General features: G+C 36.0%; 1 protein-coding gene across 1 annotated transcript; it reads left to right on the plus strand.

Moving 5' to 3' along the window:
• Window positions 1-434: 434 nt before the first annotated feature.
• Window positions 435-22,359, plus strand: LOC135406667 (uncharacterized). The gene is made up of 8 exons (XM_064641031.1): window positions 435-657; window positions 3,696-3,860; window positions 5,220-5,276; window positions 5,738-5,860; window positions 7,881-7,928; window positions 10,327-10,415; window positions 11,905-11,997; window positions 19,151-22,359. Exons 2-8 carry the CDS (start codon window positions 3,749-3,751, stop codon window positions 19,337-19,339), a joined length of 711 nt encoding a protein of 236 aa, XP_064497101.1. The 5' UTR covers window positions 435-657; window positions 3,696-3,748; the 3' UTR covers window positions 19,340-22,359.
• The last annotated feature ends 3,553 nt before the right edge of the window (window positions 22,360-25,912 follow it).

Below are 25,912 nucleotides of genomic sequence, written 5' to 3' on the forward strand. Positions count from 1 at the left end.
GAAAGATCTAGTTACCATATGGGCTTCACGGGCAAAGAAATGTAGCACATCTGCTGTGACAAGTTCACTCATGTCACAAGCAGTCCAAGTATTGCCATTGATGCAGTGCCTGCAAAGCCCATTTGATAGCTGTGTAAATGTTTAAGCAGTTAGCTGGCCTTGAGCTCCCTGCAACAGAGAATACACTCCTACTTTTAATGTGTCTATATTACTATAAACCCATTATCTGCATGTGAATCAACCTTGAAAGAATAGCAACCTCAACGAATAGCAAGAACAACATTAGTTGTTCTCATAAAATGTGAGAATATAATTTATGAGTATACTCATGCATTGCTCAGAACTCCTGGCAAAAAATTTGCATGCAGTTCCAGGCTGGAAAGCTTCTGTGGTATGTTAAAGAAACAGACATTTAAAAGTTTGTTCTTACTGTTTCCAACACTTCTGGAATTCCAGGAGCAGTTAGAGCCATTAGAATGTTGATATAAATGAGACCATATGGAGATCTAGAAGATTAGGTCCACGTCAGACTTTTCTTTTATTCGGAGGTTTGGCTTCCTGCCCTGTGTTCAGGCAATAAATTCACTGTAACAGAGCTGCTTCTAGCATTCTGTTGAGTAGAAGTATCCCAGCAGAGAAAATAACAGGCAAAATAAGGTAAGCAAGAATGGAAGATTACAGCAGGATTAAACAGGCTTCAATTTAAGATTATATTATCAGACTGTTTGTTTAGTGATGAAATAGTGATTTTTTCAGTTGACTTTAAAATTTTCTTCTGAAATCTCTTTCTTCATCTAGTTTATATCTGGTTTTGGATATTCCTGTATTTAATTTATAGATTTTGCAATGTCTGATTTGAAAGAGACTATAACCTCATTATTTATTAGCTATAGGATGCCAAAAGTTCTTTTCAATCCCGATAAATTGGAACAAACCTGGAGGAGTTACTTATGATCTTTGCTAGCAGGACTAACAGCTGCAACCCAACACCCTCAAGAAAAACAGTTCTGATCTTTTGATGTTCTTAGACATATCTTGTTATGAATATACCAATACAGCATGAAATAGTATTTGGAAGTCACCACTGTGCGAATGTACTCCAAAATTTTAAATGTTGTTTTCATGTACTGAATTTGATTTAATTTGATGATCAGATGTGTCTTGGGGTTAAGTGAAAGAGAGAATGGTGGTTAAGAACACTAAGGGGGTAAGAGAGGCTATATAACAGATTTTCTTTGCTGCCTTCATATAAATGAATTTGTATGGTCTGTGTAGTAGGAAAAAAATTAAGATTCCCTCTGCTTTTAGGGTGATCTTGTTGTCATTAGCCACAAATGTACTCACTCATATCAAGTTTCAGCAATTTAGAGAATTTTAACTCCCTTGTACTTAGATGCAAAATGAAAAAAACAGATCCAAATTTCCAAAATAATGGTAGATAGACATGTCTACAGCCAAGAACGGTATCCAGATCTTCCTAGCCCTCTTCAAGCAGTATATACCTTACAGAAGAAAGAAAAAAAAACCTGAAGAAATAGGCATGAAAGACATTAAAATAAAGAAATTTACATAGGGAGATATACACAGCATTAAAAACTATGACTAAATGAAAAAAGTGGGAGTAGATAACATCTATGGAAGAACATTTCATGAGAGGAAATGCTTATTGAAATAAGAATATTTATGTGTCATTTAGTCTTCAGGGACATGTGAGGCAATTCAAGCTGTGGAAGCTTCTGTTATTTATTGTAGAGATCTTTAATTGTTTTGTAGAGCTAACAGAGGTGAAGTTCTACTGTAGACTTTTCCATTTTCTACTTGTTTAAACAAGCCAAAATAATTAAACTTTAGAACAGTCCTTCAGAACTTCAAGGTTACCATCCATCATTCATCACAGAAAGTTTCCTAAGAATTTATCCACTTCCTAAATACGCTTCTGAAAATGTCTTTGAACTGTTCTGCCCTCTTCAGGAATTCTTCAGTGTCTTAACTTGTGATCATTCTCCTTCTTTTCTTACAGTGGCGAGTGTAAATAACACAGCCTCAAGACTATGAATGTAGATAAAAATCAGAAATCAGGATCTTCAGAACTTCTGATCAAGAGCAGTTGAATTAGAATTACACTTATATTTTCATAATCTTAAGTAAGGGATTAAGTGTCTGGGTTGGAGCCTCATAGATGTAGCAAAGTCTTAATGCTTTGTTAACACGGAACACCTAGCACAATAATATCTCTCAAGATCCACAATCCAGTATTAGTGCCCACTTACACCACAGAGCTCTATTCAAGTAGATGTTTCCAGAGATCAGGTTCTAGGACTTACTGAAAAACCACAAAGAGTATTTTCTTTTGTTTTGAATGTTCAGCGATAGAGCAATTTTAGCTAGGTGAGGAAGACTTGGCCTTTTATTTCTACCTCTGGCTGCAAGTTGTCAGACATTCGAAAAATGAGACATCTTTACTAGGCAGAGCAAATTAATTCCTTATAATGAATGTTTCACTTTTCAGTGACTTTACTAAATGTTGTTATAACTAAAGTGTCAAAGAGAGTGAAAAAGGGACTTAGTTACCCTTTGTATTTGGTAACAAGAGAATTACCAAGGACAGAAGTCTTTCATTTCTACTATTTCATGTAAATATTTATTGTGAAACTTTGCATCAGGAAACTAAACCAAATCAGAAAACAGAACTGCTCTCACCTTCCCTGGGTGAATTCACAAGTCATTACACTTGTGTCAGAGCCATGATCTCTCTGGTCTAACAGATTCTCAGTTATTCTGTGCAAAGCTGCACAGCACTAAGAATTGTACCCATCCTCACTTGGTTCATTCACCAGGATACTAGACAGAATTGAAGCTAGTTATTTTCTTTGGTCTGCACTTGCCATAAACAGTAGTCATAAAACAGTTGATTTCAAGAGAGTATGTAGACTTCAGAATTTCAATTTCCCTTTCTTCAAGCCAAAGTGAGACCCTTAGGTTTTCTGAAATGCAGTGATTTAACTTGCAACAACAGAATATCTTAGTTGCCTACAGGGTTCCTCTATCAATGTAGTTCCCATTCTTAGACATTGATCTCTCCTTTGGATATCTAAACTAAATTATATTCCTTAATAATTATAGTATACTCCTCAAATTTTCAAATTCCAGTCCTCATTCCTGAGGCAAAATTTCCTGAACTTCAGTTTAAGATTGCAATAGAGCTGCATGTCTTTCCTGAGAATCAGATTATGCTGTGTTGAAGTTACCATCATTTTCAATCACTTATTAATACTTTGAAAATTATCTTGGACTGTATCCTGAAAGACAAAATTAATGTGCTTTTTTCAATCCAGCTAGCAAAGTGTAGCTAGCTTCCTACGACTGACAAGCATAAAGAAATTGAAGTCACGTAAACTGCTTATGTCTTATCTTAGGGGAACTCTTTCAAAATATATTATTTCAACAAAACTCTGTTATCCATGATATCCTGCATCTTAGTGGAAGTGTGGATAGTTAACTTCTTTACTGTTATTTACCATTACTGGAAACACACCATTTTTGCCTTGCTAGACATGTGCTTGGGTCATGCAAGCACTCAAACATTTATTGAGTTTATCTGTTTCCTTTTACTGTCATTTATCAAACTTATGTTTGCAAACTTGTTGCTCAACAGAAACAGGAAGTCTTGTGACAGATCTTAACTCTTTCTTTAGGACTGGAAAAGAAAGTCAGCTGAAGTTATCGGTATTTCTCAGATACTCCCAGAATGCTGCTCCGCTCAGGTCATAAAAAGCCATATGAAGTGTCTCGCCGTCGAAGGCAGTCTGTTAAGAAACAACCTACGCTTAGGAAAAGGAAAACACTTCGTGGAAATTCAGGTAACTCTTATGTGAGTGACAGATATCTTGGTAATCTTGGAAAGATTATTCCAATCCAAGGCAGAATTCAACAAAATTAAGTATCTTGAACAGTTTATCTATAGTGCCACCAAAAAATAAAAATACTTGTGGAACTGAAACCCAAAAGCTGCCTTTAAAATGACCAGAAGAGAAATACTCCTTAAAATATCAGCATTAGATTTTTCACACTGCCGAATTCAGATAAGTAATTCCTAAAGTGCATCTGTACCTCCCTGGAAAAGAGTGAATGCCATAAGCAGGCTTGCCAACCATTTTGGTTTGAGCACTGTACTAGTTCTTATGATTCTAGTTAGATACAGAATTCCTACACTATAGCTACCACAATATAATTATTTTTAAAAGGTTTGCTGTATTGATTATTGTAGTTGTCCTGTTGGTTTGTAGAACAACCTGTGTTTTTCTCTGGAAGCCTGATAGCCAGTTGTTTTTGAAGAGAAAGCCTTTGCCCAGGCATAAATCAGCTATGCACGTGCTAAAGGTCCAACACCGAATGTGTCAGACCTGCCACTTCTGGAGGGTGTGGTTTGGGCTTTCAGAATGTGTGTCATCCTTCTCTTTTATTGTGTGTGCAGAGTTTCTGCTTAGCGTAAACAGGGTAGGAAGAAAACTTCTTTGAAACAACAATATTTTTTCAAAATATCTGCTTAAATACAGATGTTTCAGAGGAGGTACCTCAATATAAAATAAATAACAAAGTTTTTGGTGAAGCCACGCATTCCTAAAACATTATGCCACTGCTGGTGCATTCTGTGTATCCTGTTGTTTTGCTTGCCTAATTGTTCTGGCAAAGAAAGGACTTTTTATCTTGCAACATACCCTAGAGGTCTGTGTGATCTCAGAAATGTCTTAACTGGATTTCAACGTAGCAAATCTCTTCCAGTAAACATGTTCAGCTACACATAATCAAAATTGGGCCCTATGTTTTTTTTCTGTAGGTGTCTGACACCCAAGCATCTGGACCTACATCCTGCTGACATCCAGAAGAGCACAGTTGTGTTCAGTAACAATAGGGAACAATTTCCCTCCTGGCAGCTTTTAGCCAAAAATACCTGCATTTTTTTCAGTGAGAGATGTCTGGTTCCCAAAATAAATGCTGCTATTTTAGATAGCCATATGCACTCTAACCTAAAACTCTTGTTTGTACACAGATCCAATTTTCAAAGTGCAAGACTGGGAAACAGGGAAGTACTTACCTATGAAATAAAGGAAACTAGTTCAGAAACAGTATGCTGCAGAGAACCATTCTCTGCTTTACCTCTTTTTTTCTTCAGAATGAAATCTTGTAACTTTGTTTTTCTCATGTCTCTCCATTTAAAGGCTTCTGTGCAAAACCTCTCTCTGGCTCCGACTTCCCACTGAAGTCTATTCCCTACTGTAAGTCTACTCATTCACCAGCCAACTGGTAATGTTGGCTCTCATTTTTAAATTCATACTGTCCCAATTAGAATTCTTGAAGGCAGCTATGTGCAGGTTGTCCACAATCCCTCCTTCTTACACTATCCCTCAGACTCTTGGGTTGGAAGCTGTTTTTTCAAGCTCAAGTTTCACACAAGTTAACTCTCCAGAAAGTTTGGCATATGTCTTTTCTTCTTCACTGAGATAGCCTTCTAAACAAAGAAATATTTATTTTCTTTCTTCACACCACCATCAATCCCCCAAACCACCTGCTTAAGCCCACCCTAGGACTTCTAATATATATGGCTATTCTGCCCACAGTTCAAATATATATAGATTATCAAGTAATGATTGCTAGAAAAATACACTTGATCTTTTATTATGGAATTTTACCATTTCTCTGTTGCTAGCAAAATTAATTACAATTCATTTTTGCTTAGTGTTTAGTCTGCGACAAACAGTGAAATGTTATATACTAACTGAAGATTCAAAAACAGTGCATTTTGACATAGATGAAGATGGCCATCATGAAATATCAATCAAGGATTCACAATCCCATGAAGGTAGTGTGCTTTATATACCAAAACTTACCAACTGTATGTGTAGTACTCAGGACGTTTTCAAATGTACTGTTATATGTACTGTGTCCAGCTCTGGGCACCTCACTGTGCCCAATGTCAAGAAAGACATTGAGGTGCTGGAGTGTGTCCAGAGAGGGGCAACGGAGGTGGTGAAGGGTCTGGAGCACGGGTCCTGTGAGGAGCGACTGAGGGAGCTGAGGTTGTTTAGCCTGGAGAAAAGGAGTATCAGGGGAAACCTTATTGCTTTCTACAACTACGAGAGAGGAGGCTGTGGTGAGGTGTGGGTCAACCTCTTCTCCCGAATAGCAAGAGACAGTATGAGAGGAAATGGCCTTAAGCTGTGCCAGAAAATTTTCTCTATGTACTGCCAAGCTTTGGGAAAGGCTGATCAAGGAATGATTGTCACCAGCCCTGGAGGGATTTAGGTGTGTAGATGCGGTGATGAGGAACATGGTGGAATTGGCAGTGTCAGATCAGTGTTCGCATTTGATGATCATATAGGTCTTTTTCAACCTAGATGATTCTATAATTCTACGTTTTTTGTAGACATAACATTATACTGCATCTTTATTAATATTGATAGTGATACAAGAAAACTTTTATCCTGGTTTACAGGAGGTATGTAATATACTTAAATGATAAGAAGATTATGTTGTTCATGCTCACTTGACTTAGTGGGAAGACTAGAGATTTAGCTCTAAAGACAGAGAACGTAAAGATAATACTCAGAGACAAGGGCAAAATGGAGAAAAACAGAGCATATTTTGGAATTTGTGGGGTTATTTTGTCTCAAACAACTCTTTTGTCTCAAATGGGGCTTCTCAATTTGACACCAAACATGTTATCATAACTAAGATCATGAAAGTGCCTGTTAGAGGGTGTTCTTTTGGTAAAGTCAAATAATATCAAATGCAATTATTTGAGTGATACACTTTCCAGAGATGTGAAAGCAGGGGTGAAAAAACCCAATAAACCATATTTCTAACCAAAATACAGGGAAAAGTTGAAATCTATAATTTAGCTATCAAATTATTGAAACTATTTCTTACAAACCCCCAGCTTTTACAGAATGAGTTCATTACATATGCTTCAGATAAAGAAATGTAACACTCACTTAATATATTTATAAATTAAATTTATGTGATTTTTATTCTATTAAATTGTAAATAATGACAGCTACACTGATAAGGTATTTAGTGTGATTTATGTCTTTTTAAGTTTCTTCTTGATAAAATAATAGGATTTTGAGGTAACTCATACAATCAGTATTGTTAATTTATGAACAGAATCAAAACCTGTATAGGTATACAATGGAAGCAGTTTGTGAATAGATAAATCATCTAACAGTCCTAATGTATAAGATATTTCTAGAAGAAAAACAAACAGACAGAAAGAAAATGCTAGGTAATATTATTGTGTATACAAACACACAAGCACCACAAACATATATTCATGATGACACAGTTAAGACAATATAATATTAGGAACCATTTGATGTTTGTGACTTTGACCTAAAGTGAGTGATGCCTTTCCCAGCTGACTGTCTGGGTGATTCAGGACAGTGTTAGAAAAGCCTTAAACCACCTGCTATCGCTATTTGTTACCTTCCAGTCTTGTACGTTTCTTATTAGGGTACTCACTTCTGCTGCCAAAGCACTTTCAAGCTCCCCTCTAATAGGATTTTAGACCTTACATTTGATTACCCCTCTCTAGTTTCTCAGGTGCATTCACTTTTACACAACATAATTAATCAATCAACCAGTACACTTATTAGATTCAGAGTTCAGACTTTGGGGTACCTGTTAACAAGTCTAACTGTAAAGCCTTCCAGGGTTAAATGAATTCAGAGATTCAGAAGAGAAGAAATCTGATGCTTATTGCTATTACATGCTCTTTCTCAGATTATTTTTTAAAACAATTCTTTAAATTGTTTGTAACGTTTTTAAATGTCAAGAACGTATGTCTCTAATTCCACATATTTGTTAAATATTTTCTATTTTAGACATTGCGTGGTTGAGCGTGTTTACGAGGAATGAATCAGAAACTACTGGTAAATCTCCTGTGAAATAAAGGGTATCATTCTGTTTGTTAGGGTCTAGTTTTGAAGATATGTTTGCGAGTAGGAAAAGAAGTTAGTAATGTTTTATACATAGACTTGACATTAGAAGTAACATATTGTCCCAGATTTTTCACTTAGATCAGGTTATTGGAGAATTCTAAAAATGGAATAGCCTTTCTGTGTTCCATGAGAAGAAATCTTCAAATGCACAAAATTTGCTTTAGCAAATTAGGACTAGCGGCTTGGACTGAACACAAATGTATATAAGAGAATATATTGTATTTAAGCTAGAAAATCCAATTTTTTTATAGAAAAGTGCAAATGCTCTATTGCTGGCATATGAGTCTTAGCTAGCAAAAACCTTGTTGTAGCAGGAGAGGAAAAACAAAAAGAAATGGATACGAGGAAGAGGAGGCACACTTTTGCAACTTTCGTATTGTATGCCTAAGAAACAATTGGGAAAATTAAAGATATATTGGTTCCAGGTATTACAGTGGATGAAAAATGCATTCCAATTCCAGCTACCAAAGGCTGCTGTAATCAATGAGAACAAATAACCATCTGGTCCAGTACTGCACCTTGAACAAAGGCCAAATGAAGATTTCTGTGGAACAGTATAAAATACTGATATCCTCCCAGTTTCCAATACTTCGCATTTTAGGGACATTCCAAGCAGGAAGTTACTGGATTTCATTAATTTCAAGGCATTTTCTTTGCATGGATTTTAAAATTGCCCCTTAAACTCTGGTAAGGTTTTAGTAACCCGAAAGACTAGGTAATTAATTCAAAGGCCATCAGAAAGTGGAAGTACACTTATAAAATCATGGAAAGGTTTCTTACTTTCCTTGCCACTTGCTGGCTGCTGGTAGACCGCTTGTCACATCTTTTGGAGGTGATAGAGAAAATTGGACTTTGGATTTACTCAGTCTAAACAATGTATAAAGCAAGTCACAATAAACTCTATAGATGAGGAAAGCCAAGGATAGTTAGGATGTAACTCCTGTTGTCTTACGTCCCTGGTCAACTGGATGGACTCCAGCATACCTCTTTTGTTGTCACTCTTACCTCCAAGTCAGAACACTCTTGACTTGCATAAGAAATCTCTCTTGCCTTCTAATGTGTTTCTTACGCATTATGGCTGAAATTGCAGCTGTAACTGAAATTAAAATCTGAACTGATGTCAGAAAAAGCAACAAAAATGACAGAACTGTAGACCTACGGTCTACTATATTTGTCTGAATACGCATGTAAGCAGACTAAAACGAACTCAGTTTAGGCTGGAGAATTCATCTCCATTTTTAACATGGATTTTTATGATATCTTCATGCGGTACCTGTCTCAGACAAAATTCCTTCGGAAGACTAACACAAAAGCAATATAGGTGGGGAAAGTTGGGGCAGCTAAAATCATGGCCAGGATTAGAGAAGCTAAAATGAGTCAGGTGGGATGAATATGTTCTGCTAATTTGGAGACTAAAAAATACCCTTGGTAATATGAAAAAAAAAGTCTTCTTAACTGCAACTATTAATGCATAATTTCCTAACCTCTGTAAAATTTGTGTTCAGTTGCTGCAGTGAGGGACATATAGATCAACTGCCACTGTCTTTTGTATTTTTTATCTCAAATGGTACACCTGAAATAGTTTTAAAAGCACAAGTGGTATTATTTGAAGTAAATTTGCAAGTCAGTCAGATAGATATAGCATCACTGGATAGTCATTGATGTAATGGGTTTGCAACAGGTTGTAATAGGTAATGCTTTTATGTTGGCAAAGGGTACTTAATTTATTTGTTTTTTACTGAGGCCTTGCAGTACCAGAAGGTAACAAATATTGTCAGTTTATCAAGCTGAGAAGCATATTATTGATATAGTCTTACTTCCTGCAGGAGAAAAACCAGTATTATCTCAAGAAGAGTTAATCCAATGCGCCCACAATAACGATAGTAGAAGGATTTTGATCTAGAAAGCATAAAGAAAGCAAAAGAGGAAAAAAATCCTACGTTTTCCATAACAACATATATGTAGTCGTGTACATCCCATAATCATGGCTAGGCTTCGCGTGTGTATTATATGTATGTGTTAACTACTGCTATATGTGTCTTTGTAGTTCATTTTATATATATTAATGTATAACTGATAGTCCATACATTAACTATAAATGTAGAGAAATAAAGTGTATATATGGCAAATTTAAAGCCTCATAAAATGATAGGCTTTAAATATTTTACACAGGAGAGTGGTATCAAAAATGATTATATTTATTTCTGTGCCTATGCCTATCAATGTAAAGTAAACCTGAATGTTTTCTCTTTGTAAAGTATATTCATCTGTGCTTCATTTTACAAAGTGATACTCCTATTATTACAATGTTCTTCTCTGTGTAAAACAGATTCTAAAAATTTGGTGATCCTCACTCAGAGATCAAAGCTTAATGAATTTGTCCTATTGTGCAAGGGTAAGAAGCACCTCTCTCTGAAGGTAAGAAGTTGTTCATTTCCTCTATAACTAGTGAGTGCTCTTTCTTACTACAGGACAATTTCCCCCACAGACTTTTTCAAATTCACTTTACTTACCACCTTCCACATTCCACAATTTCCAAGTACCTCCTTTTATTCTTTCTGGGGAAAAACTCCAAGAAAATCTTTGGGTTAGGAGACAGTTGGGGTTGTTAGGGTCCAGTCGCCGTGGGAGAAGAGGAGACTTCTTAACCAGAAAACACGCAGGAAATAAGAGGGGAGGAGAAATTAGGCATCTTGCCTTGAAAAGAGAAGAGTTTAAGAAGGGAATTGTTTTCTCCTAATCAACCTACGCTGCAAGATGAGGAATGTGATGAAAAGAAAATACTGAGCTGAAACAGAATATCCTGTTTTAAACCACCTGTTGTCTGAGCACTCTCATTTTCTCCAGTCTTGTGAAGGTTTGTTTATAGTTGGAAGAGAAAGCAAGGATAGTCTTCCCTATTGAGGGGTTATAACCATTACCAAAATCTTTCTGTGTTGGAAGAAATGCTATGAGAAAGAATGCTATGTTGCAATCTACCCCCTAAAACAGGGCAAAGATCCAAGAAGGTCTGTTTACGCAGGTTGTGTTGAGATAAAGAATGACCCTTCATCTAATGCTAGCCATGCATGATGGTGTAAATCACTAAGTACTTCCTTTAAAAGTCTTGGATGTTTTTCATTTGTTTTTTAACTCATAGATGACTTTCTATAAAATCTATTTCCTGGAATTATTTGGGGAAATGTATGCTGTAAGTTACATAAAATTATATTTATATACTATTTCCTTTCTGTCCTTGAAAGAGTGATTATTGTGAAAGGATTTTTTTTCTGTTTAGGGGTTACCTTTTCCTAAATTAATTGTTTGAGGCATGTTCCACCAAATCAAGAAAATAATTGAATTCTGACCCCTAATGGATTTAACTTACAAATTACTTCTTTTAAAGTTCGAGGTCATAACAGATTATGTTTCTTGACATCACTGAAAGTATTTCTTATCTGAAAATGAGGGAAGATGGTGTAAAAACCTTGGAAAGATCATGGACCTTCTTTTTCCACCAGAATAGAAATAATTTTCTTAATTTCAACAGGAATTCTGATATGGAAGTCAACAAGGTTTTTTATCTGTAATAAGATTTTGATATCCTTATACAACATGGTTCAGTCTGTGCTGCGTTGCAAAACAGAATCTGACCATTAAACATTCTGAAGGTCTACCTTCAGTATTGGCTTTCAACCCAATTCATTTTGTGTTGCAAATGTTAAAAGAGGAATATATTCATGGAAATGTTTCAGAAACTTACCAACTTATTCATCTTGCATAATTTGACTATGATAATTAATGAACTTTATAAAAAAGATAGTTTTCTTTAGAATTAATGCCACATTTGATGAGCTAAAAAATCAAAATATGAAAAAAATTACCAAACTAAATTATAAATTTAACAAATCTTGGTGGTTGTAAACAGGTCTTAAAAGCATCCTGTTCAGAGCCAGATTGTCCTTCCATGAAAAGATGCAACATGAAAACATGCAACCATGAAGATCCTGACTTCAAACAGGTATACAATCTTGATCAAAACCCAAAAAAAATGTGTGTGAGACACTCTGTATGCAAACGTAGCTGCATAAAAAGGGCATCTAAGTGCATCCTGCTATTACTGGTTAGGTGACAAATTGTTTACTTTCTTTTACTTTCAGCTGATCTTTATTATTTCCTTCAGGAAAAAAATTTCCTTTTTTTTACCTGACTTGTATGTATGAGCACATCTTTCAATCTACAGACAAAATATCTGACTATCAATTAATACATGAAAGATGGTTATATTTCCTGTATTTTGCTTACATAAAATGCAGGGAGATACAAAGTAGTTTTCATCTGGTAGAAGTTCTTAGACAAGAGCTAGAAAATCTGGATGAGTGTTTAGCAGGTCTAGAAGAATCAGATTACAGAGATTGGAACATTTGTAAGAAATAGTGATGCCATGAGTCATAAACTTCGGGGAAGTAATAAAGCTGTAAAAGATGCATATATGATTTATTCTAATGAAGAAATCAAAAGTAAGCACTTCCTGTCATATGTTCAGAATGAATCCTGCATCATTAGATGACTACAGATCAGGAGTAATGCCTTGTGGATAGAAAAACAGGTAGCCAGCTGTTTTCTTAACATGTTTTTGCGATGAAAGCTTGATTTTGTTGGCTCTTCTTTAGATAGGAATGATAAAACATTGTAAGCACATGAAGAAAATGACTTTAATTGCTCTCTAAGATACCTTAAATGGACATTGTAACCTAAAAGAAATGCAAAACTAAAAAAATGTACACAATAATAATTTTTATTAGGGTTGTAGCCTTGCAAGTTTATTATTTAGGGAAACTGAAAAGACAAACTTCCCAGTTACAGCAGGCAAAATTAGAGCTATCTGGGATCAGATAGTTTCAGAACTTCATAACAGTGAATATGAAACCCCTAATACCTGAAATTCCCAGCCTAATATTTCTAACATTGCTAACCTTTCTCCTAAACCAGAAAGGATTGATTTACTGATTCTGGTAAAATGAAGTCTTTCTGAAATGATCTTCCAAAGTATGAGCTATACTAATTAAGTAATAATCTGCATACCGGGCTTGGAAAATCTAAGTGGGTCCTTTGTGTAAGTTCTGCTGAGTTACTTACCTGCCACTAATATTCCTTGACTCTACACAGAAGGAGAAAGCAACAAAGCTTAGGAAATTTATAAGGCAACTACTAGTCCCCTCCTTGTATTATGTAAACTTTCACGGTCATATAGTATCCTTCTAAAATATATATTTTTTTTTCAAATAAAAATACATGCCTTTTTCTGTGGAGCTGTTCATAGGGAAAGAATTAGTCTTGATGTCTGCAAGTCTGGGGAAACATCTGGGAAGAAGAGCTGTAACAGTTGCCTGTAGACACCTATTCATCAGTTCAGTTTTCTAAAAAGAATTAAAATGAAAAATTCAATCTGGGAACCCATTTGTTGCCTAACAAGACAGACAGTGATCTGCTCATCATGGTTTCTTGTTAATACACTCAAACAGAAGAAGAAATGTTACTCATTTTTGTGAGAAGAAATCAGTAGTCTGCACTTGAATTACATCCAGTTGGGCTAAGAGGCAAAATCTTAGGCAAGTCTGACTCATGAGATTCTAGATAAACCATCTAAAATGAGTGCACTGATGAGTAAAAAATTTCTAGTGTGATGAGTAGAGCCTCCATTGTCCTTAGGATGGAAAAGTGCACTGAGATGGAAAAATACTTCTCATGGACAATGACAAAGCTGTGTGGGGCTGAAATGTGACTTTTAGTCCAGTATCTTTGAACCATAATCTTAAAGACAGGCATTTCCCTTTTTTTATTTAAAGAGTGCCAGTAGAATTATCAGAAATGTGAGAATGTGAGAATCTATGGAGCCTGCTGTTATAGCAGCAGGTAGAGTTGCATATCATGTTGTCAACATCTATTTCTGTAACCAAGGCTTATGGAGACATGGTTCACTACCAGTGAATTCTTATTGCCATAAGAATTAAGTTCTTATGGCAATAAAATAATAAAAACTTGTTACAGCACATAATAGTTTGTAATAACATCTGATACTGATAGGGCATTAAGCCGGGAAGGTAACACAGATGAAAACCAATATTTATTGCAACACTATCATGGAAAGAGTAGAAAACTGCACAGTAGACACGGTTACAGCCTCACACAGAACACACAGTTGCAGTGTTCCAGCTAGAGCAGCAGAGGAGAGACCATCCCCAGTGGTTTTCTCAGGTGCAGGCTTGCATTTACTTATCACTGTGATTATTTTAACTCTGTAGTAGAACATGCTTATCAGAATTAATAATTTCATAGAAGCAAATGCAGTTAGCCATACAACATGATGAAAGAGACACAGAACAGTATTTCCTTTTAACTCCACCACCAAAAAGGTTTTCCCAGTTGTATCCCCACAATATGTTGACAGCGATGGAATGTGTCCCAGCCCCATACATATAATTCTTCCACTAGACAATATGTCTCCCATTTTACCAGTTTCATTAATTATGTATGTCTTTTTACTGTATGTATTTTTTTACTCTTCCAGAAGAACAGGAATTAGTGAGTGTATATTGGCTATCAGAAAGGTACACATTTTTTCAGTACATATCTGTAGTATCTCCCTTCAGTGTAGTTTCTGTTCTGGTTCAACTATAATATTTTATTATTCTTGACATATTACCACCCTCAGACTTTTACATATGTATACTTATCCCTCTCAGCTTTTCCTAAGCACTAGTAGCACTCAGTTTTCTCTCAGTTTCAAATCTTCTTGGATTAATGCATTTGCTTAAAAGATGAGTAAAAAAATAGAATTCAACAATTCTATCACTGGATCTGACTGCTCCTCTTCAAGTTGTTGTTCTTTGCTGGATAATTCAGGGTTAATTGGTGACTGTATATTGACAGCATTTTCCCAAAAGTTTGACTGGAATTCCTCAGCCTAGGTGAACTGAGACCTGAAGGACTGCAGCTGTAAAAGTCCCATTAATAGCTGTAACAGTTTTTATTCTAGAGTCCTCTATATTTTACTGAGTAGTTAGATGAAGCTAAATAAGACAGAGAGCTTACATTGGAGGCTAGCTATGCACTCAGGAAAGATCTTATTGTGAGACATACCCTTTACTTCAGTTAAATAAGCCAAAATAAACTTTAACCATGTAAAACCTGTCATGTGAGGTCCACCAAAATACCTTGGTTCAGAATTTCTGACCTTTTAAGTATGTGTTTGGCAGCCAGCTGAGGTCAACCACCCACAGTCCTTTTTGGCACCCAGAGTGCAGCTTGAGGGGATTTTTTTGGCCGCAACTGTTGATTCATCTATTGGAGAGCCAAGGAGTGATTAGCAAGCTTCAGGAGTCACATATGGCCAGTGTGACAGTCTGACAGAGGGTGAAAGAGGACTATTCTGGGCTGAACAAAGTCATGCCACTATTGACGGCTGGGCTGCTGTATCAGTTATCCTACTGCCTCAGTACGAATGGCAATCAAATGTGGCAGACTGATACAACTGATATTTCCAAAACATTATTCTTGACCCCTTTAGCAGCAGAGTGCAGGCTACAGTTTACTTTCAGTGGAGGGGTGTCCAATACACCTGAACCAACTGAGCCAGGGCTGGTTGCACAGGACCAGCTGTGAGAAAAAAAAGCACTGAAGTGTGTTGGCCCCAGCCAGCATCAAAGCCCCCAGCCCAGCTACTCACCCAAACCCACTCCCTGCCTGTGGACAGAGGAGAGAATAGCAAAAGCAAAAGTAAGAAAACTTTTGAGTCAAGCAAAAGACTCAAAAAAACCCTACGTGAACGTCAGAAAAACCCCAGTTACTCATCTCCTCCCACAAGCAGATCAATACCCTTCCAGTCTCTGAGCAATAGCCTCCTTGGAAGCAAACTCCCACCCACTCGACCTCACATCCTCCTTAAAAACATCAGTTTTTATGCCTGACCATGACATCATATACCATGGAGTATCTCTCCAGCCACTCTGAGACAGCTGTTCCGTCTGTGTCCCCTCCCAGCCTTTTGCGCACCCCAGCCTACTCACTGAGGCTGAGTCAGAAGAAAGAGAAACTCTTAATGTTGTACATGCACCGTTCAGCAACAGCCAAAACACTGGTGTGTCATCAACTCTATTTTAGCCACAAATCACTTAATTAATTTGTAATACATTCCAAGGTATTACATAGCTTCTTGTATGCAATTTTGGTGGCAGCTCACTTTTACTGGTTTGCTTATTATCATTGTACAACTCATGCTTGTTTAATCATGTGCTCATTTCCTTGTTTCTTAAGAGGCAATATGTAGATGGCAGTGTGCCCTGTACTCCTTTGCACAATGAGTCGTAACAATGCAAGATGTTCTGTTTCATCTGGCCTTCATATCTATTCCTTTTTATTTTCTGGCTGCGTCCTAGTTTAGAGTGTAGCAGTTGAACTTAGCCTGCTCACTGTGCCTTATTCAATCTGACTTTACATAATTTTGAGTCTATTTATTTAAACCTTGGATACTACTCCCTCACATCTCTTTCTGTAGCTCCCATCACTAATGTATTTTTCTTTAACATGTGGAGACAATATTTGTAGCATTTTTCAAACATGAGCATACATGTGCTATTGCAAGTGCATTGTGAATCACTTGTGGGACATAAGAAAAGGTGTATTTTTTGACACTAAATGTGAAACCTAATCTGCAAATTGGTTCTTCATTTAATGCAATGGAAAACAAATGGTCAGATGGTAGCTGAAAAGCAGCAGTTCTTTTCTTGGAATTTCCAAACAACCTCTCAGGCATCCCTGCTGCTGTAGAAGCTGTCGTCAGGAAGAACTTTTTCTAGCAGTAGTTGACTACATTCTCCACCATCCTTCTTTACAGGCCATAATAGAAAATTACCTCTGTCATGATTTCTTGCAAAACAATTTGTTCTCCAATGACCTGCTGCAACTCCTAGTCCTAGCAGTGTTTCATTATGCTTCTACTCCCAGTTCCTCTTTCTTCTCCTAGTCACATAATGTCATTCACCAAATAATTTTTCCTGTGATAGTTGTCCATCTAATTTTCCATCATTTCATGCTGTTACAGTAGGCATTTTTTATTTTTTCTATCTCAATCTCCTTTTACAAGCATGTAATTTTGGCTTCACATTCAGCAGATCACACTGGCATCTCCCTTGCCCTAAAATGGATTTCTGCATCATACATATGAATCTCTCTCCTTGCTTCTGAAGATTTTCTTTCACCAAAATGTCTTATTCCATATATGTTTCCTTATATCCATTCTGAGTCCCTAAAAGGTATTTCTTTTCTAAAGACAAATTTTCCTCAACTTTCTTAACAGTATTATTTAAAACAGACTTTTTGGATTGAAGCTGCAGATACACTGTTGTTACACTGACTCGATCAGGACAGAATGTTTTAGCTGCTTCCCATTATAGCTTTGCTGGTATAGAAAGTGTGTCCTCAAGTTTCTTTCAGGTACTCTACAATAACTGTCATACAGGCCTTTTGTCATACAGGCTGAAAGGACACATTGCTCCTTCCATGGAAAGTTCATTATTGCCAACGCTGCAATCTCAAGTGTAGCTCTGATGCTTTAATAGTCTCATCCTTTTCACCAAGCATTCATAGAATCTTAGAATCATAGAATCAATTGGGTTGGAAGGGACCTCTGATATCATCAACAGATGATGATCCAACATCACCGTGGTTACTAGACCATGGCACTAAGTGCCACATCCAGTCTCATCTTAAAAACCTCCAGGGACGGACAATCCACCACCTCCCTGGGCAGCCCATTCTAATATCTGATTACCCTCTCTGAAAAGAATTTCTTCCTAATATCCAACCTAAACCTCCCCTGGCACAGCTTAAGACCATGCCCTCTTGTCTTACTGATAGATGCCTGAGAGAAGAGACCAACCCCCACCTGGCTACAACCTCCTTTCAGGGAGCTGTAGAGAGTGAGGAGGTCTCCCCTGAGCCTCCTCCTCTCCAGGCTAAACAACCTCAGTTCCCTCAGCCTCTCCTCATAGGACTTGTGCTTGAATCCCTTCACCAGCCTTGCTGCTCTTCTCTGGGCCTGCTCAGTTTCCTTTTAGAGGTCTCCTTAAGCAATGATAATGCATCAGACCTGTTAGTGTTACAGAACTGTCTTTTGGGTAGGATGAGTGTTCAAAGAGGTCACTCAAAGGGAAAATTGAAATAATTAGATTATGATGCATTCAGTCTTTCCCAAAAGATATCATATATTCCCTGCTCCTTGACAGGAGGCTGAGTTGCCAGAAATACAAATCTCAATTTTCTGTTAATTAAGGTCTTGCTATTGCCAGTAGGGTCTTATGATTAGCAGCAGATAACTATTCACACAGTCTTCTGAGTTACTCCTTCACTCAGTGTACACAATCAGGAGCACGGGCTCCAAGGGGTTCCTTGAGCTGTGCACAATCGCACATGGGGTTCCTCGTTTCAGCAGCTGTGATCACATATGTGGTGTGGGTTACATGACCCGTGGTAGGTGCCAGTGTGTGCTGGAGGATGTGGGCAGGTTCAGAAGCTCCTTGGTACCCCAAGCTTACCAGGTTTTGCAAATTTCACAGGGCTGCTAGTCTCCAGGTCTTATGGTTTCCAAGGCTACCTTTCAGCACATACTCTTCCTCTCTCTGGCATGATGTTTTCTGGTAAGGACTATTTCTTAGTCCTCACCCTAAGGGGCCTAAAGAGGCTAAATACAACCACACATACAGAGGGGCTGTTTGAACTGTAGCTATTCCTGCAGAGATGGGTCTTAAAAAAAGCATATTGGAAACGAGATGTATGGAAAAATCATAGGTAATAGAACAGTTGTTTAACAGTAATTTCTACTGTAACGTTCTAATTTTACTTCAAAAGAGGCAAGAAAAACTGTGGATTGACTTTTTTTTTCTGTGAAGCAAAAAAGTGAAGCTATGTTATTATTCAGTGCTCTGAGGGAGATGGGTATTATTTTATTCATAATTATCACAAAATCTGTCCCAAAATGATTAGGTGTTGTCAAAGATTTATTTAAAAATGTGTCATTGGCCAAAAGCATTCAAAATACAACAAGCCAGCAACATATATGAACTTTTGTCACACAAAAATGTAACATGCATTCTTTACCTTGTATATTTTCATAGCTGAATGAAGATAATAACTTTTTCATCATGCATCGCCAAGGAGATTCAGTACAGTTCCAGTGCTATGAAGATAGACGTTACTATCTGCATGTGAATGACGACTCACTTGATATTTGCAAGCTGGAAAACAAAGAACCCGACGAGGACAAAAATTTTTACTTCAGGGTGTCATATTTACAGGAAAACTAACTCGTCTACCTTTCAGTGGCTTAAGTGCCCACACTTCTAAGAAGAGGAGGAAGTTTGAGAACAACTAATTTCTGTTTTGGCTGAAATCTTACATTTACGTAGTTTCTGAGTCACTGACATCTTTTATTTCCCTACTTTCAACAGCAAAAGAGAAAGGCTAAATTTGAAAAACATACCAACTGCATTTTGTTCGTTTCAATGCTGACTGAACAGATTTTGAGTATTCTCTAAATAATACTTAAAAATTCTGGACCTGCCAAGAGCTCAATAAGTTAGTGGGAAGAAAAAGAAGCCCCAAAACTCTAGGTACTGTTTTCATCACACATTACACTAGAATGGAATTATTTTAGCACTACTTATGATGTTGCACAAGAAATAGATTAGATTATGCAACAGGTACAATAATTTCACTATGTGATACACAAACACTTCATAGTCATATATTTATTACTGGCAATGTGATCATCTCACTAAATTACAAAAATTTGCTCTCTAGATGGCAAATTGATGAAAAGATAAGTCATCATAAAACTCATACAAAGCACACAAATGAAATCAGCGTTGCTGATATCACCACAAAAGTAATGTTGACCTCAGTGAATTTTGAATCTATTTTATAATTAAATCTTAAATTATGGTTATGTGCAGAATTTTGTACTTTTACTGTCTGCCTTAGAAATAAATTCTTTTTTTAACAATTCAAGGGGAAAAAGCCCTTATGGAAAACAGCAGCAGTAATTTTGTAAAGTTTCACAGTTAAAATATAAGATAGTAGTGTCATTTGACATAGATAGTAATGGCACCTGATTAGAGAAACAGAACAGGTGAGAACAGAAAGACACAGTAGAGAGAACAGAAAGACACACTAGGAAAAAAAATAGCTAAAAAGTATGAAATGGAGAAGAACAAACAAAAAGTTTGATAATAAAGCTTAGAAAGAATAGTGTGACTCTATGCACATTCCTTCATCCTTCTAGAAAACTAATGAGTAAAAGAGTTAACTACACTAACCCTGGCTAAAAACCTGTAGTTCTCACATAGCTGAGCAGAGGACCACGTCTTGAAATGTCCATATCAGTTCCAAAGCCCTTTTATTACAGTACCAATAATTTCCCAAATGAGTGCAAACTGCAGTTCAAAGAAGTTATAATGGTTATCTTTAAAAACATTCTTTTAGCCCTAAGCTCACCTCTGGCTGCATGGTATTCTACAGTTGTACAGGGAGCTGCAAATAAGGCTAATTGAAGTGGTGCCCTAGGATGTATGGTAAAGTAACAAGTATGTGCTGATAGGCAACAGAAATTTAATCAATTGCCAGTCATTTGAAGCTTTAGCTCCTCAATAAACATCGTGTTAACTGTTTAAGTGGCATATCAAATTACCTGTTTTTCCTATATGAGAAGAAATGAAGAAAAATAAAGAATTAAGTATATCTGTCCATGCATATGGGTACTTCTGACTATTTAGAAAGTCATACGTTCCTCATTATTCACTGCAGCTGTACTAGAATTTGCACCACCTCTGAGTCAGGTATCAGCTTAATTTCTTTGATAGCTTAGAAAGACAGAAAGTAGTTAATTAGTAATTAATTATGAGTTTGGCTTGTTTTCAGTTTGACCTACATATACAGCTGTTATTTAGAAACAGAGGATATATAATCCAAAGTGCAGTTTCAGAAAACCTATAATTTCTGACCTTTGCTGCTTCCTTTACTGGCACCCCCACATTTTCTGTGTACAATTAATTTAATTATGTAATTGCCTTGAATAAACTCATAGTACACTATTAATCACACTAATTTAGTATTACACTAGTGTTAACTACTATCATATGTTGACTAGTAACATTATAAAAAAATATGTTTTGCATTTCAAATGTTGGGCTATCTTTGCTGACAATTAAGCTTTACTTTTAAGGTAAGCCTTAAAATTATTTTACGTGTTTGAGTCAAGAGTAGAGAAAATAACATTTCATCCTGTCACACTGATGTACTTTTGCTATAACTTTTTTTTCTTTTTCAAAACAATGTTTTTGGCGTGGTAAAAATTACCTGTGCTTTTAAAGACCATCTGACAAACTATTTCAATATCTGTATGGTACTCATTCTTCTCAATTATCTCTTATTTAAATGAGCCTAATAATTAACAGGAATAATTGCTCAATGTTTTTGAAACTGGAGCTAACGAAGTGTAACCTGGATACAGAACAAGCCCCAGTTCTTGCATTAGATGAAAAAAAGAACTCGAAGATTTGCTCCTGATGGTCAGATGGATCTCAAAGTCAGCCATGAATTAGTCAAAATGTAATGATGTGCATAACAAGTGATGAGTAACACATTTCAGTTGACCTCTGCCGAGCAGCAGAGCTGACTACATGATTTCTGGAGGTCTCTTCCAACTTCAATTATTCTATGTTAACTGCTGGTGATTCCATTCTGTAAGAGGAATTTATGCCGGGAAAAATCACTTTTAGGAGGAGCCTCGGGAACATGAAAATGGGATAAAAATACTTTGGGTGAGAATAAAACATTTGTTTTTATGAAATTTTCCTTTCAGAAGGACACCGAGATAAGTCCTCAAATATGAACCCTGAGTTATCTCTTTTTTGGTAGATTACTATAAAAGTTATACAATGTCTTCTTTATTCTGTCTCCAGTGTTTTCATATTGCATTATCTACTTTTTTTGGAGATAACTCAAAAATTCATTCTGACAACAGTAGCTTTACTATCTGTACTAGAACTATAAGTTTGTCTCCCTGATTCTTGTCGTATTCATATATACACACCTTTCCCATGTATTATTGGATATGTATCTTGCTCTAAATGTACTAGTTTAGTGGAAATCCACACTTTTTCTTCATGTTAGAACAGTAAATAAGCAAAATGGTTGAAGCTGTGGTATTGAAGAGTGGCATCGCTTCTGTGTTGGTATAGCCTACAATAACACTTGCAGTTGCATGGTACATTCTGAACCAAAGTTTTGTAAAACATTAAGGTAAAATAAAGGTGGATACAAATTTCATTGTGTACATTTTAAATAAACTACAGACAGAAAAATTACTTAGCCAATACCAGGCAATGGCAAATGGCAAATCCATAATTCTAACTCATGATTCTCAGTCTTACATGCATTCCTTTGGTCTTTTTCTAATGCAAATCTGGAGCTTTGTGGTATGTGTGACATCCACACTCATTCTTACAGCCTAACACTAAGATTCCAACAGATTTTCCATATCCATCAGACTGATGAACTTCAAAGCAAAGCAAATCTATCAACCAGGATTGATTTTGACCATTTACTTTTTTCAAAACTGAGTAGCTTTTTTCAAAACTGAAATAATTCTGTATCGTTTTTATTCTAATGAAACATAACAAGTCACTGACAACAAACTAGAAAGAACTTCAACCTCAATATTTTTTGGAACTTAGTTTTAACAGATGAGGTGATCTGCAATGTTTAGGTATATTTGTACTATATAAATATCAATAAATTTAATGGGTTTTAACTGCAGACACAGACTTTTCAGCATTGTGTTACAAAGTCTCATATGCATGATTCTAATAATTTAAAAAATGCTTAAAATTAGTAACTTCATCTGCCTTTACTGTAATGCAGAAATTAATACATATAGAAATTCAGATTCCAGAGAACTGGTGATTTTAGCAGAAGATTCATGAATGCTTTTTAGAAGGCATCTAAAATTTGCTATGAAATTAGGAGTTGTCAGTGTTCTTATTGTAATCTACTTAGGCAAACAGTGTTGAAGTAAACCTGATCCTCTCCTAAATTCAGCCTTTTTTTTTTCTTCAGCGAACAGAGAAGAATAATCTATTTGAAACCTTTGTCATAGGTCTTTATTAAGCTGTTTCTTACACTGAACAATATTTTATTCAATTTAATGAGGTTAACATGACTGTGACACAAACTCAAGAAACTTATAGAGTTTACCTTTTTTTAATTAAAACGTGGAGATACATTTTTGAGGCACTAATAACAGATATTTGGAGGAAGAAATGGCAAATAAACCTGTTAGGGAGCAGCAAAGGTTGGTCTCTCTGCAAGGGAAATTGAATTGACCTTAAATAAAAGCAGTCAAGCGCTCAGCGAGGGGAATAGTTTACAGAGGGGGGATGCAGAGAAAGGAGGTTGCAGGCTTCTCATGGCAGTTAGAGCCTGCTGATGTGTTCATGGCCCTCTCACAATTTTCCTTACAGAAACATTAAAAAAAAAATTATTATTAAATAACTAGTTGATTAATGTGCTTTGCCATATTACACGTATTTCAGCAAAAGATTCTGTACCATACTGACAGATTTTAATGGCGATCAGAAGAGAAACATGCCTCAGTGTCTCATACCATACATGGAGGAATAAAAATCCATCTCTGGTATTGTGCTGAGTTCTTCTTAGCTTTTCAATTAAGAGTTGCTCAGTTGCATGTTTTTTTCTGACTTTGTGATTATATCTGACATTATAACTCTTTAATCCATTCTTTGACAAGGAACAAAGTCAAGTTTTTTTTACTGAAGATCAATCCCTGATCAAGTTTTGAGGAGTAAGAATGACAGGAAAAAAATCTCCTATGTGCTGGCTTATGTGGAATAAAGATAAATTTTAATTTTCTTTTCAATTAACATTTTCTCCAAGCTTAGAAACCAATGGCAATTTCTCCTTACTCTTTGAACTATAATCTAAAATTTTCTGTGTTGCAGATCTTGTGCTGCTGTAAGCACTAATAGTAATCTTTTTCATTATTTTTTAGTTTACTCTGGTAAGTGAACAAATCATAGATAAATTATCCATAAATCATCTGTAAGAATCTTTTAAAAGAATTTAAAGAAATCTCTAATGAGAATTTGGAAACCTTTTAAATTAATTTAAAATATCACATACTTAACATCAAAACCATTAGGATTAAACTGTATTTCAAAATAGAAATCAAAGGTATGTATTAATGCCTTCCAACCTCATTCATTATTTTATGGTGATTTTCCCTTTCCATTACATAAACTGAAAAAAAACCCCAGAGCTTGGTATTTACAGTTTAATTGAATGAGTATTCTAGAAAATGCAACTCCATATCCTGATCTTCAGAAACTCTCATGTTTCAGGGAAAATTAGTTCCTTACTATGAGCACAAAAAGTAAAGGAATTTGGCATTTAATAGTACAAGCAGGCTTTGGACAAAAGGACAACAACACTTAACATCTTGCAATCAAAAAGGCAGAAAACTCCCTGAAATTAGTTAATTTTATTTTGTCGTGGCTGTATGTCTCACAAGAGCCCACTGGATGGCTCCCTTACCACTGCCAGGGTCTGCATTTCTTTGAGGATTTACTGTATTCCCATGTTGCAACTTCACTAGGTGAGTTCCACTGCCTCAGGAAACTGCTCATAGCAAATGAAAAAGCACATCCACTTCTGATTTCCAGGTTTGCAAGTGCAAGGTGTCCTCCCAAAACATCGAACTTCAGGTTCCTGTACAAAAGAGTGGCTGCTAATATGTGAAAGTAAAAGATGGTTGAACAGCTTTATATTACAACCTTGATGAGAAAAACAAACAAACAAACACAGAGAGTATCCTATAAAAAAGAAAAAATTTAAATTAATTGGGTTAGATTCTTCCATCCTCTTATACACACCACAGAAAGAGACAGACATAATTATCCTAACATTGGGTAATCCCTTCTCCTTAAAAACCTTGTAAAGGCAGCAGGACAAAGAAAATAAGGAATAAGGAGTGTTGGAAATGCTCGGCTTGTGGGCATCAAAGACGACAAAAAGCAAATGTGTCAGTCAGTGTACACTTTGGTCCTTGCAGCAGTTTCAGTTGGCAGTTGAGGATTTACATTACTTTTAACAGCAAGCTGACCCTAAAACAGACAGTCCTTTCTTTAATTAGATCTAGATATACTGCAGGATATGATATATCAAAGAGGTCATTACATAGAATTTTTCTGACGTATGGGTTTTAGAGCAGATGGTAACATTTGTGACTGTATGATGTCCACAAATTAAGACATGACAGGACCTTCAGTTATCATGGATAAAGTATAATTCAATCCACATTCTGTGTTGAAAAGCTAAAGCCCTTTTTATTTCTATTTTTCCATTTGGTTGCATTTTTAGGAGTATTCCTAGAAAAATTTATTGCAAAGTCTGTTCCTGAATGTCTCCAATAAAATCCTTAAAATGTTTTAGATTTTCTAGCCTATATTCCATAGACCAGCGTGAAATTACTTAATTCTTCCTTTTTTTTTTTTTTACTCTCAGCTAATTTCCTTAAATACCAGACAACTAAAAAACATTTTTTAAAAAAAGGCATCATGAAAACAATGGAGACAGTGGGCTGATTCTGTCACCAGTCACAGATTCATTCTCTTTGGAAACTTTCTTTATCTCTTATTCATGTAAAATACTACTGATGTCCAAGAACATTTTTACTCAATATTGTAATGTCATATAGCATTCAACAATTATTCTATTTTTTTCAGTCTCCATTATTTTCTTAAATTGTAGTTACTATCTGATATGTAGAATGTGCCATTCTGTGTATGATGAATGTAATGGAC

The sequence above is a fragment of the Pseudopipra pipra genome, chromosome Z, assembly GCF_036250125.1.
Source record: "Pseudopipra pipra isolate bDixPip1 chromosome Z, bDixPip1.hap1, whole genome shotgun sequence".
Classification (NCBI taxonomy): Eukaryota; Metazoa; Chordata; class Aves; order Passeriformes; family Pipridae; genus Pseudopipra; species Pseudopipra pipra.